Source organism: Egretta garzetta, unplaced genomic scaffold (genome assembly GCF_000687185.1).
Source record: "Egretta garzetta isolate BGI_Z169 unplaced genomic scaffold, ASM68718v1 scaffold397, whole genome shotgun sequence".
NCBI lineage: Eukaryota > Metazoa > Chordata > Aves > Pelecaniformes > Ardeidae > Egretta > Egretta garzetta.
Window position 1 is genome coordinate 10,973,182 of NW_009260493.1, and position 12,907 is coordinate 10,986,088.

At 38.9% G+C, this 12,907-nt stretch overlaps 1 protein-coding gene across 1 annotated transcript in view; it reads left to right on the forward strand.

Moving 5' to 3' along the window:
* The window catches only part of PTPRK (protein tyrosine phosphatase receptor type K), a 384,122-nt gene that overhangs the window by 340,235 nt on the left and 30,980 nt on the right, over positions 1 to 12,907 (forward strand). Inside the window, exons 14-16 of the mRNA XM_009644374.2 lie at positions 7,531 to 7,669; positions 8,784 to 8,825; positions 10,996 to 11,025. Of these exons, the coding sequence (XP_009642669.2) occupies positions 7,531 to 7,669; positions 8,784 to 8,825; positions 10,996 to 11,025 (211 nt within the window). The remainder of the gene's footprint in view (positions 1 to 7,530; positions 7,670 to 8,783; positions 8,826 to 10,995; positions 11,026 to 12,907) is intronic.

Consider the following 12,907-nt stretch of genomic DNA (forward strand, 5'->3'; position numbering starts at 1 on the left):
TTCCCTATAAGCGAATCCTATGCTTGCAGCATTTTGAAAGACAGTATAAAGTGCCTCCAAAGTACATGTACAAGGAGCACGTCTTCGTGGCAGATGTGGTAGAAATGTGTTGAAGGTGCTAATCCGCTCTTGCAGTGTGATGGGTGGCCAGCAGGGCAGAGTCCTGCTGGAACATAGTCTCCTCGGGGCTGTACCTGCTTTGGCTCTGTTCATCGGCACGTGCCCAAGGTTTCACAGTTAGCGAGGCAAACGGATTCAGCACTTTCTTCACTCGATGCTTCTGAATCTTTTAAGGTCAACTCTTTCATAATTGGTTATAAATTCATGGACATTACTGTTTTCACAGCAGTCATTGTGGATTTAAATTGCTTCTCAGTGGAACATTGCAGGAGTAAGTCCTCATTAATTTTAGTTTCAGTCCCTAGTAGCAGCAGACACTTGGTTCATCTGATTCTGTTTTCCTTGTAGTTTCCTACCAAAGTAGTACCAGTCAATGGACTGATCAAAAATCCTGGAGAGTAGTAAAGATTGATTTATTTTTTTTTTTATTATATATGACTTAGTGAAACAAGATATGTCTACACTTGTGAGGGCTTAACAGTACCAGTCACGAACCAGTCTTTTGTATACAAATGTGTATAATATACTGGAATTTCCAGGTAGCACTGATACGCTGTGCTAGTTTGTTTAATTAATTAAAATGCATATAAATATTTATAAGCTGCATGTTCAGCATTCAAAAAGCATACAGTAACATAAGCTCACGATATTTTTCTGCATTATCTGGAAGCAGGTTGTGTAAGCAGGTGGTCACCTGTTTACCTGGCCCCATATTTGTATGCAGAGCCACCTGTAGGACTTTCTGTGCTTAACTTCTACAGCGTCTTATACAATCCCAAACCTGACTAGAGGTTAGCCTGAAGCTGTATTTATTTCACTTTTGTACGTAAGCCATCCTTTGAGAGGGATCAAAAAGCTCTTTCAGAAGGAGCCATCGGGGCCCGTGAAACAGTGTCTCAGTCTGTTTCTGCAGCAGTGACCTTTTACGTAGAGGACAGTGGTATCTAATTTTTTTTCATACGAGGAGTTAATTTATAATATCACAAAGCTTTGGGGCCTGGAGGACCCCCTCTGCTAGGCGTAGCTGGTAGCTTCTGTAGCATCTCCCCCATTCCCCTGGCAAGGGATGCATATAGGGAGAAGGATGATGCAACACAAAGTGAGGCAGCAGGTTTTATCTAAGCATCGCCTCACTACCCTCCTCTTTCAAGTTGGGTGCAGAGAAGAGGCTGGTGGTGCCAGGCATCGCCCTTTTCACTGGCAGAGCCTGTTAAGCTCTTTTCCTTGGGGCGGCCGTGGACCCTGGTTACCATGGTGACAGGGATGAACCTGACACTTCAAAGCACAGCTCGGGGAATCACGTTCATAATCAAATACAAATTTTCTTTTTAATAATGCTACCCTACAAAGCTGTAATTTAAGAGTCCTGGAAGCAACAGCTTAGCTGTACCCAAACTCTAGTGAATTTCTGGCATGCCTTCATCTCCCAGAAGCTGTATTCCAAAAGAGAAGCTCTTTGGAAGATACGGAGAAGGGAGAATTGTGGGGATTCCTTTCCCAGTAAAATGTATCTCCAGCTGTACCAAACTGACTCACGTGAGGAAACCTGTAGGACCTCACAAATCGTCTGCATAGTCTGCTGGAATAAGTTGCACATCCCATCTCCCCCAGCTCTGCAAAAGCACATGCAATGTTTTTATCAAATAGAATAATCTGAGACTTTTTCTCTTTTTTTAACGTAATTAAGCTAAAAGGGGTTATGGATCTTCTCTCTCTGAACTTGAATTTATTAATTAACTTTCAGACTTCTAAAAATTTCCTTAATTGCGCAATGATTATCATTCTAGCAAAGCAGTAACAAAACAAAACTAATGGAGACAGAATGGTCTTTCTGGACAGATGATTAAAACACAAGGCAGACCAATATGAAACAAAATATTCACCAGAGAATCCGATGGGCCCTTTTCTCAGGTGGTAGACCGACATCGCCAGAGCTGGCTGAAACTCCAGTTTCATCTGCTGTTATCCTGATGTTACTGCGCTGAACTCATTCAGACATCATTCCTGGTTTTAATTAAAAGTTTTTGAATGCCACATAACAAAGGTGCGGAACAGATTATCTCGAGCAGAGCTATTTTGAATATCAAGCTATGCAGCAATAACGCCAATTTGTGAGAATTCAAAGATGTGCCACAAACAGAAATTAACATTCAAAGAAAATGCGTGTAATAAAACAGCAGCTTTAATCATGCATAAAACAGAGTTTCTTCCCTCGCTCACATGAAGGAGACCCAGCATAAAATGCCGTGAATGTTAAGAGAGTCAAATGGTATGGTGAGAAGGTTACGTATAAAATCTTGTTCAAAACATCTGATTTAAAAGCTGTCTTTTAGGAGGCTGGCTGTTCTCTGAGTGGTACCTTACAAGCAGCCCTGCAAAATCCTACCAGAATTTTCTGCTTGAATAATCTTGTTTGGATGAGCAAGGAGAATATCATTATCCTGATTCCAACACCATCTTCTTAGGAAGGTATAGGTGAATAGATTTTGTGCTGAGTCTCATAAATTCTCTGACAATTTTGCAAGGCTGTGTGTAAATTCTGAGCCACAGAAGGAAAGAGAAGACAGGAAAGCAATATGTGCCGTGACTGGATTCCTTATGCCACAGCATACTTTAAGAATTAAGTATGAATATTACACATAACACTCAATTTTAGAAGTGGGTGTTGGATTTTTAGGTGTATTTGATTAAAAACAAGATTAAAAAAATCAGAAGTATTAAGTATAACAGGAAATTGTGAGAATAAGATGGGCTCTACCTCACCAACTATTTACAATTTTACTGTCCCTGAGAGTGTTAGCAATCCTACTCTAATTTAGTGCTGTTCACAGTTGAACTTCATACCATTGATCATGGAAGTCAACTGATTGATTATTGTCTTTAAGTATCTATAAAACCAAGGAAAACTACTTCGTATATGGTGACTATTGTTGGCAGTGTGCAGAGCCAGAGTCACTGGATCAAGTTATTTTATGAACTTTGTGAATGGGACTGTGGGAGATGATTGCTGTTACTGTTCGTTAGTTCAGAAGAAAGGCGAGTGGATAAGTTGCAAAATCCAGTGTTCTCCTACCAGTCTAGCTCAGAAATCTTCTGTGTAGGCAGCTATTCTTGGGGGGGGGAGGGGAGGAAAATAGTTAACTCTCTGTTTCAGATCAGAAATGCTTCTTGCAAATTTTATGCAAGATGACTTTGCACTAGTTAATTCCTACTAACTGTAGGAATATCTCTTCTTAGGCTTACAGGCTCAAATTGTGAAAAATATAGTAAATAAGGATACTGTAAAAATTAACAATTTAAGGTCTATTGGAGTAAGGCTGGCCAAGGGAATTGGTAGCCATTAGAGAGCCTATTTTCATATAATCATCATTCTGTTACCATGCAAAGGTGTTTTGAAATTGGTAAATTACCTTTTCATACAGTCTGCCATTCAAGGTACAAGAAAGGGTTGCAGGACTAGGTTATTAAAAAGGAATGCTAGGAATTAGTAAAGCAGGTGTTTTTATAACTTAGAATTTAGTTGTCAACCATTTTTACCTTGTTTAGAAATATACAATAGTTAACTTCAATTACCAAATAATTCCATTTTTAACTACTGTATCTCTCTAATTTAGAGAGAAGGATGTCGTGGAGGACCATGTCAAAGGCTTATAGAAGTCCATATAGATGACATCAGTAGTTGCTCCTTTGTCCACTGTTATAGTTGCTCCATCATAGGAGGCCACTGGGTTAGTTAGGCAAGATTTGCCCTTGGCGAAGCCTTGGTTAATTGAGTTGCTTTGTTTGGCAAAACTAGCAGTTCAGCTTCTAGAAGAGCCACTTCAGAGAAAGAAAAATCCTGACGGTCTTGTAGTCTAGAGGACAGAGAGTCCTCAGAGTAAGCAGAATTTCTCTTGCTTCTGTAGTCCTTGTGCAATCAGCAACCGGCAGATGCTGATTTAGGCACATAAGTTTAACACACAGGCACAAGTTTTCTATGGTTTTTTCCTTTGGTTGTGTATGTGTAAGCTCACACATGCTTATTATAATACACTTTGAAGTATCAAAATTAAAACACAAGTAATAGGAAATACTTTCAAATTCATAAGTTTCATTAAATGATTTATGCTACATTCAATGGCTTCCTCAAAATAATATACTTTATTGCATACAATGCGCATACACATAAATAAAAGATTACAGTGTGATTTATATCTATAATTGCTTTCACATAGTCCCCAAATGTAATATTTAGTCTAGAGAATGCATGTATTATCTGTTACTGGAAACATACATCTAGTAATCCTGGCTTCATGTAAGTCAAAAGCAATTTTTCCCTTCTGGGGAGGAGGGTAGCGTTTTGCCCATAGATTTTAGCATTTTGGGTATAGGAGGCTCAACCAGTGGTTATACGCTTGCTTAGTCTATGACTATTCAATATAATTTTCCTCCACTAATTTAGGACTCTCTGGTACATTTCTAGTGGGTTCCAGCTTTATCTGGTAAGCAGCGTTAAAGTTCATGGAATGAGTTGCTGCCTCTTACTTGAAACCCCTTAGTGTAAGGAAACCAGAATGAGTGGACAAGCAGTTGATATCCTCCTGGCTTTGTACTGTTGTTCTAAAAACTTGGACAGAGCGCTGCATTTTGAACAGTTACTGATGATCCAAACTCAATCATTTCTTACAGAGTATATAATAAAACACCACCACCTGAGTTACGCAAATAAGCAAACTCCCTCAGTAACCTTCCCTGCAGATTTTCTGAGAAGCGTATAGTTGTTTCTCTAAGGTAACTCTGCTGAATGAAATAACATGGTGAGTGGCCAAGCAGTAATTTTAAACATGACTCTGAGAAGCACCTATATTGCAGCTTGCTCTAGCAAGCAATAAAGGTTCTATCTTTCTCCAGGGAAGTGTGAGACAGGTATCTCATTCTTTCCTCTCTACTCTCTCATCTCTCGCTAATACTCCTGTGAAAATACCACCATCCTGATCAAGGCTCAAAGCCTGTACTTTTGGATGTATTTTTGAGCCTTCAACTTTTGAAGTGTGTCTTCAGGTCACATCCAATCCTTGTGATTCATATTTTGAAATCTCTCGAAGACCTGGCCTTAACATCTCCATCCACACAACTAAACCTCTTGCTCAAGCCTTAGTTATTTTGCAGCTTGAGTAGTTCGTAACTTTGCTAGGTCAGAGCTTCCCAGCTGCACTCACATTGTTCTCATGGCGATTCCAGACACAGTGACTATGCCACTCCACTGGTTCTCCCCTCTCTACCCTTCCTTGCTCTTTCTCAGTAGCCCATACAGCAAACATGAGGTTTTTCCCATTGACATATAAAGCCATTTATATTTGAGCTTTGATTGGTCTTTTGACTCTACTGATTGGCCTTTTGGTTCTACTGCTTATCAAGTGTTCATTCGTGTTTGTCCTATCCAGCCCAGGTAATAATAAACTGGGAGTTGATTCATTTTAAGCATTGGGAATCTCAAACATCTTCTTCTAGTTCCACCTCAAAAGTGATCCCCCTCGTTTTCTCTGTGAGACAGCACCATACGTATCCGGCGTTAATTCTAGCTTGTGTGTGTGTGTATGTGCTGTGTGTACGCAGCTACATGTACACACACCACTGACTTGATGCCAACTCTTACCCCTAGACACCTCAACAACACACATAATACAAACAAAATATGTGGTAGTGAGTCCAGGCAGGTTATGTATGCAAGCATGCTCGCAGGCATGTATTTACACAAAGGAAGAAGCATTTTGTATTTCTCAGCAGACAGGAGTTCAAGCTGTAGGGGAGAGACATGATTATGATGATGAAGTCTTATGATGATGATTAAGTTTTATGATTAAAGCACTGCCAGATCTCTCACTGTCTGCGTAGTTCTCGTCTGGATGTCTGGAACAGAGCACGTTCCTAACTCAGAAAGTTGTTCTGAGGGTAAGTTGTTAGTAAGTGGTTCAGATGCTGCTTAGATGGAGGTTACAAAAGTCATAGTGATTTTAAACAGCAGCGTGATCCTTCCCTCAAAACATTATATGGGTTCCAGCACACGGAACCCAGATAGAAATGGTCTGAGTAACATGGTTAAAACCAGAAAGTATGAGATACCAATTATCCCTGGTACTGACGACACTGGCCTATGGAGCAGATTTTCAGAGGAGCGGTACTCTTTCTCTGGCGTGACTTCACCTCGTTTTTTGTTCTGCTTGTTTCGGTGGTCTGTTGAGAAGCATCCTAGTTCCAGAGTAAAGGACACTTTCTGTGTGATGATATAGGCACGATGATACCAACAGCATGTAACTGCCCCACGTGCGGCTGCTGCGAGGGGGGAGAGGTGAAGTGGCATCTGCTGCGTGCCGGGTGGCGAGCGAGAGAGAGAAGAAGGGTCAGAGGGAGAGGAGGCAAGCGCATGTTGAAGAAAGCATCATCCACGCCTGTGAGCAGGGGAAAGGCAAAGTGCTGAGCCACTGACTCAGTAAGAACTGGAGAACTGAAGAGCCGTTTCCCATTTTACAAGTGGGCACCTCATGGGATTTTACCCCTGGCTGAATCCTATTTATATTTTTTTTTATGGTTTTGCCAGGCTGAAAAGCCCCATGTTCCCGATCCTTTGTGCGCCAGGCTGTGATGCAAAGAGGTGCAGACTGAATGGCTGTGTGCTTTCATATATATTCTGTTTTCCTCTCCGCTCTAACCTGTGGCCTCAGCCCACTCAGCTGTGTTACGGAGTGGTTTCATCTCTGTGTAGAACAGCGATTTCCCCCCCGCCCCGGGCCTATAAACGGAAATAAAATTACTGCTGACTTTAAGCTTGGCTTTGTGGATGGCCTTATTTAGAGAATCAAAATTCCCAGTAGGACGCAGATCTCGGGCCAGGTGCTGTAAGGTGAATTAATATACAAAGGTGGACTGAAACTGGGGGAAGGAGAGAAGGCCTAGAGTTTAGGGGGCCAGCTGCAGTTTGGAGAAGAGAGTTTAATTTACTGTTTGTGAGTTATGTAGTCTCACTAGTCCATGTTAAATAGCCCATATTTAATATCTGAAAAAATAACAGCGAAGGAAGTAATGGTGATTTAGTTGATAGATTGTCTCTTTGAAAACATACTTCTGCTTTGTAATGCAGTAACTTGTTTGAAAAGCCACATACGTATGCACTTCTGTACACATGAAATGGCATATATATATATGTGCCTCACATATATAGTCATATACTTGGTGTTGCAAATGTGTATGGCATATAGATTGAAACTTACAGTGTATCTATACATATGTGTGGGTGTATAAACACATGGTGCGCATATCTGTATTTTTGGCTACTGCATTAACACACACACGAATTTGGAAATGATCACCAATGATGATTTTCATGTCTCTAGTTCTTACACATTTAAGCAACTTCTTTTTTGATTCGTTTAGCAGCAGCAACAGAAGAACCTGAGGTGATTCCAGATCCGGCTAAGCAAACAGATCGAGTGGTGAAAATAGCAGGAATAAGTGCTGGAATTCTGGTATTCATCCTGCTTCTCCTTGTTGTCATATTGATCGTCAAAAAAAGGTAAGAAAATGATCTGTGATGATCCCTCTTTTTTTTTTTCTCCATTACAAACAACAAAAAATAAATAGATATTTTTTACAGGTAATTAAAAAAAAGAAAGTTTTAGGACCAGTAGCTCACATCAGCTTTTGGATGAGTTTTGTGTTTCCTGTTATTTTTGCTGTGAGTCTTATGATGGATTTAAAGCAAGGATTACTTTATATTTGGGATCCAATAGCTATGTATTTTCTCATACTTACTGATTTCCAAGTTGGTTTAAGTTGCAGCCAATGTAATGTACAGAATATTAAAATGGGCGGAATTGAAATTCATGGAGGTGTTTTTTTTTAAGCAACAAAAAAGCTCACTGCACTTTTCATGTTGTAATCACCTAATGAATTTGATTTTCTATATGCAGCTCTAATGAGTTATTTGTATCTGTACGTTATCCAACTTGCAAAATAATGTAATTTTATACCTCTATTTATGCTCTTGTAAACCTGGAGTTTTTTCTTACAAGTCATACCACACCACTGTAAAATTATCTAGTGAGTCCTTAGTGCATGAAATTGTTTAAAAGTGTATTAATTTGAATGAATTTTAATTGTGTTAGTGCTTTCTTAGACAGTAAGCAATATCGCCATCTTCTGGCATTGCACAATGCTAAATCCGCATCCAAACGCTCCTTCCTAGAGGAAATTGTGCTACCCTAGTGCTTGGTCAGTTTTTAAAAGTCTCGATTTCCCAGTGGTCGCAACTCTTTCTAACCTGGCATAAAAGTTCATAATATGGCTCTATATAAAGTCGTAGTTAGAGCATCGAAACGAATTCCTCTCCCCCTGTGCCCCCCCTCCCTGGCAGGTCCCCTTTGCAGGGCACAAGCTGATTTCTTTTGGGTAGAACAAGAGCTTTCTCTTCCCGTGGCACGTGCATTGCGTTCCTTTACCTTATACAGAAGTCTTAATGAAAAGTGTATTTGTAAATGTTGCGAATGTTCCTCTGAAATACAGCTTGCTATTCTTTTTAAAGATTAAGAAAAAAATTTAAATTGTGCCTAAGATCATTCTATATGTTATAATTACTGGTTTGCATTAGATTTTTTTAATTTATTGCCTCTTTACAATTATCCCTGGAGATATATAACTTGGAGAAGAAACGTCTGCATTAGAAACATTAGGTATGCTTATAGTGTTCTGTGTTAGTTAGCTACATATGTGATTTTTCCCAAAAGTGCTTTTACTTTTCTCTGTTGTTTACCTCTGTGGTTGAGAATTAACACATATGCAAAAGGTCCAACTCATCATACGCAAGAAAGACATACAGTCAGCCAGTTTTCTTTATTTACACATCTTTTGAAAAGCAAACAGAAAATTGTTTTTCAGCTTTCAGGAAGAAATATCTTTTTTTTAGCTTTATTGCGAGGTATGTGCTGGGGAGCATCATCTTCTCAGTGCGTCTGGCAGCGGTCCCCTTATATTTAATAGCAGACTCTGTGTGTGTGTGCGTGTGTGTGTGTGAGAGAGAGAGAGAGGGAGAGAGACTGTCTACCACTATATAACGTCAGTCATTTCCAGATGGGATTGACTAGTTTTGCAGGTAACAAAAAAAAGGGGGGGCTTAAAATTCAGTGTGTTCATTTTTCCTGTCTTTTTTACCTCTTGCATTCAGAGTCCTTTTAGACTCATACTTTCACTGTTGAATTGTTTGATGAAAGTAAGTTAATTATGTCCATGAAACGATATTTTTAAATTTCCCCTTTTCCCCCCTTCCCTTCTCTGAACCTGTGAAGGCAGTACCCTCTTAGGAATGATACTTGATCATCATTCTAAAGCACATAGCATTTCTAAACTCCTGTGCTATTTTGTATTCAAAGTAGGTGAGAAATTAACCTGTTTAATGAATCTTTAATGTTTGGCAATTTTTCATCGTGAGAGTTTAATTGGTTGTCTAGCGCGTATGTTATAGGTGTGCCATACCCGTGTGTCCCCCCACCCCCTTAGGGAAAGTGGGTGGGGGTATTTTAATACCAGCTTTAGTCAAGGTCTCTTACCAAAAGCATAGAAAACCTTTGTATACCAGAGCTGATTCAGTCCAGCTAGTGAGTCAGGGCAATTCATATAACGGAGCCAGGAACAGCTGTAAAAACCCTGACACATTCACACGTACATAAACACACTTCACTTAGTTGTGGCGGGACTGAAAACCAATCCATTTGAATCATCCTCTGTAGTGTACATATTCAGTGATCCATTATGTAGTATCCCTTTTGGTACCTGAATTGACCACAGCTTATTACACGGAAAAGTCAATAAAAAAAATGGTTTCTGCATTTTCATTGGTTTACTAAGTCGTATGCGCAGCCATCGCTATCTCAATCTGATTAAATGCAGCATTACATTTTATTGAAAAACAGAGTACTAAGCAGTTTTGTTCATGAGCTTGAGATGTTTTAGGCTTTGCCTGATCATTTTGTACAAATTGGTTTGAAGTTTTCCCGAATGAAGCTCTTAACAGCTCTTACAGAGTTTTACTGGAGTAATCAAACCAGCTAAGAAAAGGGATACTGCATCTTTAACAAGCAATGCCATTTTTATTTTCTAAGTCATTGTTGGACTATTTCCAAATGTCCTTCATTTCCTTCCATTTGTTTACCTTCCATATTTTTAATGCTTAGCATGACTACATCAGCATTTCCGATTGTAAGATTTTAAAATAGAAAACATATGTTTGCATTCAGGAAATGTGTGGTATATATGTCAGTACACACATACCTGTTGTAAATGTGTATCCTTTACAATGTGTGTACTCATATAGCTACATATATAGTATGCATACAAACATATATGTATACACCTGTGTACCGATAAAGATGTTAAAATGAATGACATGAAATTTGTTATCTGATTAAATGTATTTGTTAATGCGATCTTTAGTTTTTGTAACCGAAACTTGAAAAGCATATATACTGCACAAGATTTGTACACAGCTGTTCATTTGTCATGACATCTAGGTGGTAATCATTATATTATGCTGAACTGCATGTTGAAAATACACAATCCATTTAATTTTCAAATTTTTTGGCAATAAATGAAATCTCAGCATGTAATTTTCTCAAGTGATCTTTCTAAAAAACAAATCATTTTTCTATGCTAGTGTATTTTTTTTTTCGATTGCATGGCAAAGTAAGGCTAGTTTGTGCATGAGCAAGTTGAAATGCTAACCAAAGAAACATAAATTTTTCAATTTTTTTTTAAACGCACATTTCTCTGCTTTATTGAATGTGACAGAGTCACGCTTTTCATTCACCATTGCTTCTCTTTTTCCACTGTCTGTGATTTGCTTGCCAGGAGGAGCTACTATTCTTACTCCTACTATCTGTAAGTAGAATACGGGTGACTTACTATTTTACGTGTTTTAAAGATGCAGTATCCCTTTTTAAAAAAGAAAACCAGTCTCTATAATTTTCCTAAAGCTTTATTGATAGATACCTTTCTTTATTCTCAGGTTTGAAAAATTACTTGTATCATTGTTCCTGTTATTCTTACCCTGTTTTTTTTAAAGGGATATTGTATTTCTGACTGTATATTGAGACTTCTGCTTTTTGCTACAGTTTTTCCCATAACTATCATTTTGATTTATTGTAATCATAATTTAATTTGCATTATGATTCACAGCGACACATCACACTAAGGAAAAAACCTCTTTTCCTGTTTCCGAGCTAGAGAACTGTGCTTGTAAATCACAGATTGTTCTTCCTTAGCATATCAGTTCAGCAGTGATCCTGTGCACCACTTTTCCTACGCAGATCGTAGGCAGATGCCAGACCTTTATAAATAGGTCTGTGCCCTGCCTGTGGCAGAGCAACACGTCTGCCTCTGTGGTACCAACCTTTTTTTTTTTTTTTTTTTTTTTACAGAAATATTTTTTGTGAAGTGGTCTGCATCTGTTGCTCGTAAGGTGCTTTGCATACATATTTTAAAGTGCGGATCTTACTTCATGACACTGTTTTGCATAAAGTTTTGCTTCATTGAAGCAAAATTGACTTTTTTTATACATGTTGACCAAACGAGTGTCTGTGAGGGCTGCAGCGGTCTTGGCTGTGATTGAGCAAAGCAGTTAGACACATTCTTAATTTTAAGTAAATGCATAAAGCTCTTGACTTTAGAGGGGATCTAAGAATGCACTCAAGTGCTTTGATGAACCAGTGATTTCTGGTAATGATGCTCTTCCACCTTTTTAGGCAGATTAGTTGACTTCTTTAAACAAACTTAAAAATAAAAAAAAAAAAACCCTAAGCTAGCTTAGCTAACTGCCATTCTCCGCTTCACTGTGACAAATTATAATTTCCTTGTTAAATAACAATTGCTTCAGCTCAAGATAATTAACCGCACAGTTTCATCCTATGATGGAGCACTTTCCCCTTCCAGCTCCCACCGAAACACGCACCTCCAGTTGGGCAGGTTCACCCAACTGGATCCTTTAGCAGATAACAAGAATCATTTACATTTTCTGTCAGCCTCAAGTACTTTAACCTAACGATTTGCTTAGCTCTCCTGAAGCCTGGATTGCATGGGCCTTAGCCTGGTGAGGGAAGGAAAAAAGGAAAGGAAAAAGATGTCAAACCCCAAGGGAGCTGTTGAACAGTAAAGCTGTCTTCCCATTTCCCAGCAGCTTTGGGTTGCGGTGCTACAACACCATGGGGTTTTTTTAGGAGTTGAAGCAGAGCGTAAGAATTAGAAAGTAGCTACTGTAATAAGCTAATAGCTTGAAAGCCTTAATAGCTGTTGATTCATTTCGCATAGCTAGCAAGTTTTGTTACAAAGGGATGCTTCAAAGAAGGGCTTAATATAGTCAAGAGATGAGATGTAATAGTCTTTTTGTTCCGTTTTTGAGGTGGTGGTAGAAAAAGGCAATCTTCAGTGTACAGAGACTATCTGAAAGGCTTTGAAACTTAAAAAAAACAGTCTGAACTAGAAATGCCAGTTTTGTGTAAGCTTTGATAGTCCTGGGAACCAGTTATAAAGCTCAAGCAGTTACTCTTCTACAAGTTCTGATGGGCTTCATTTGTTCGACCAGACTATCATTTAAACCAGCTTTTCTTAAGTAAGTAGGAATGCGTGGAGTAAATGTATAAAATGAAAGCATTTTAGGGGAGGGCATCCAGCTGTCACTGTTTTTTTAGTTTTCACTGAACAACTGATACACACAGAATCCTCATGTACACCGCGTGGGTTTTGATGAAAAAATGACAGGTTTTGA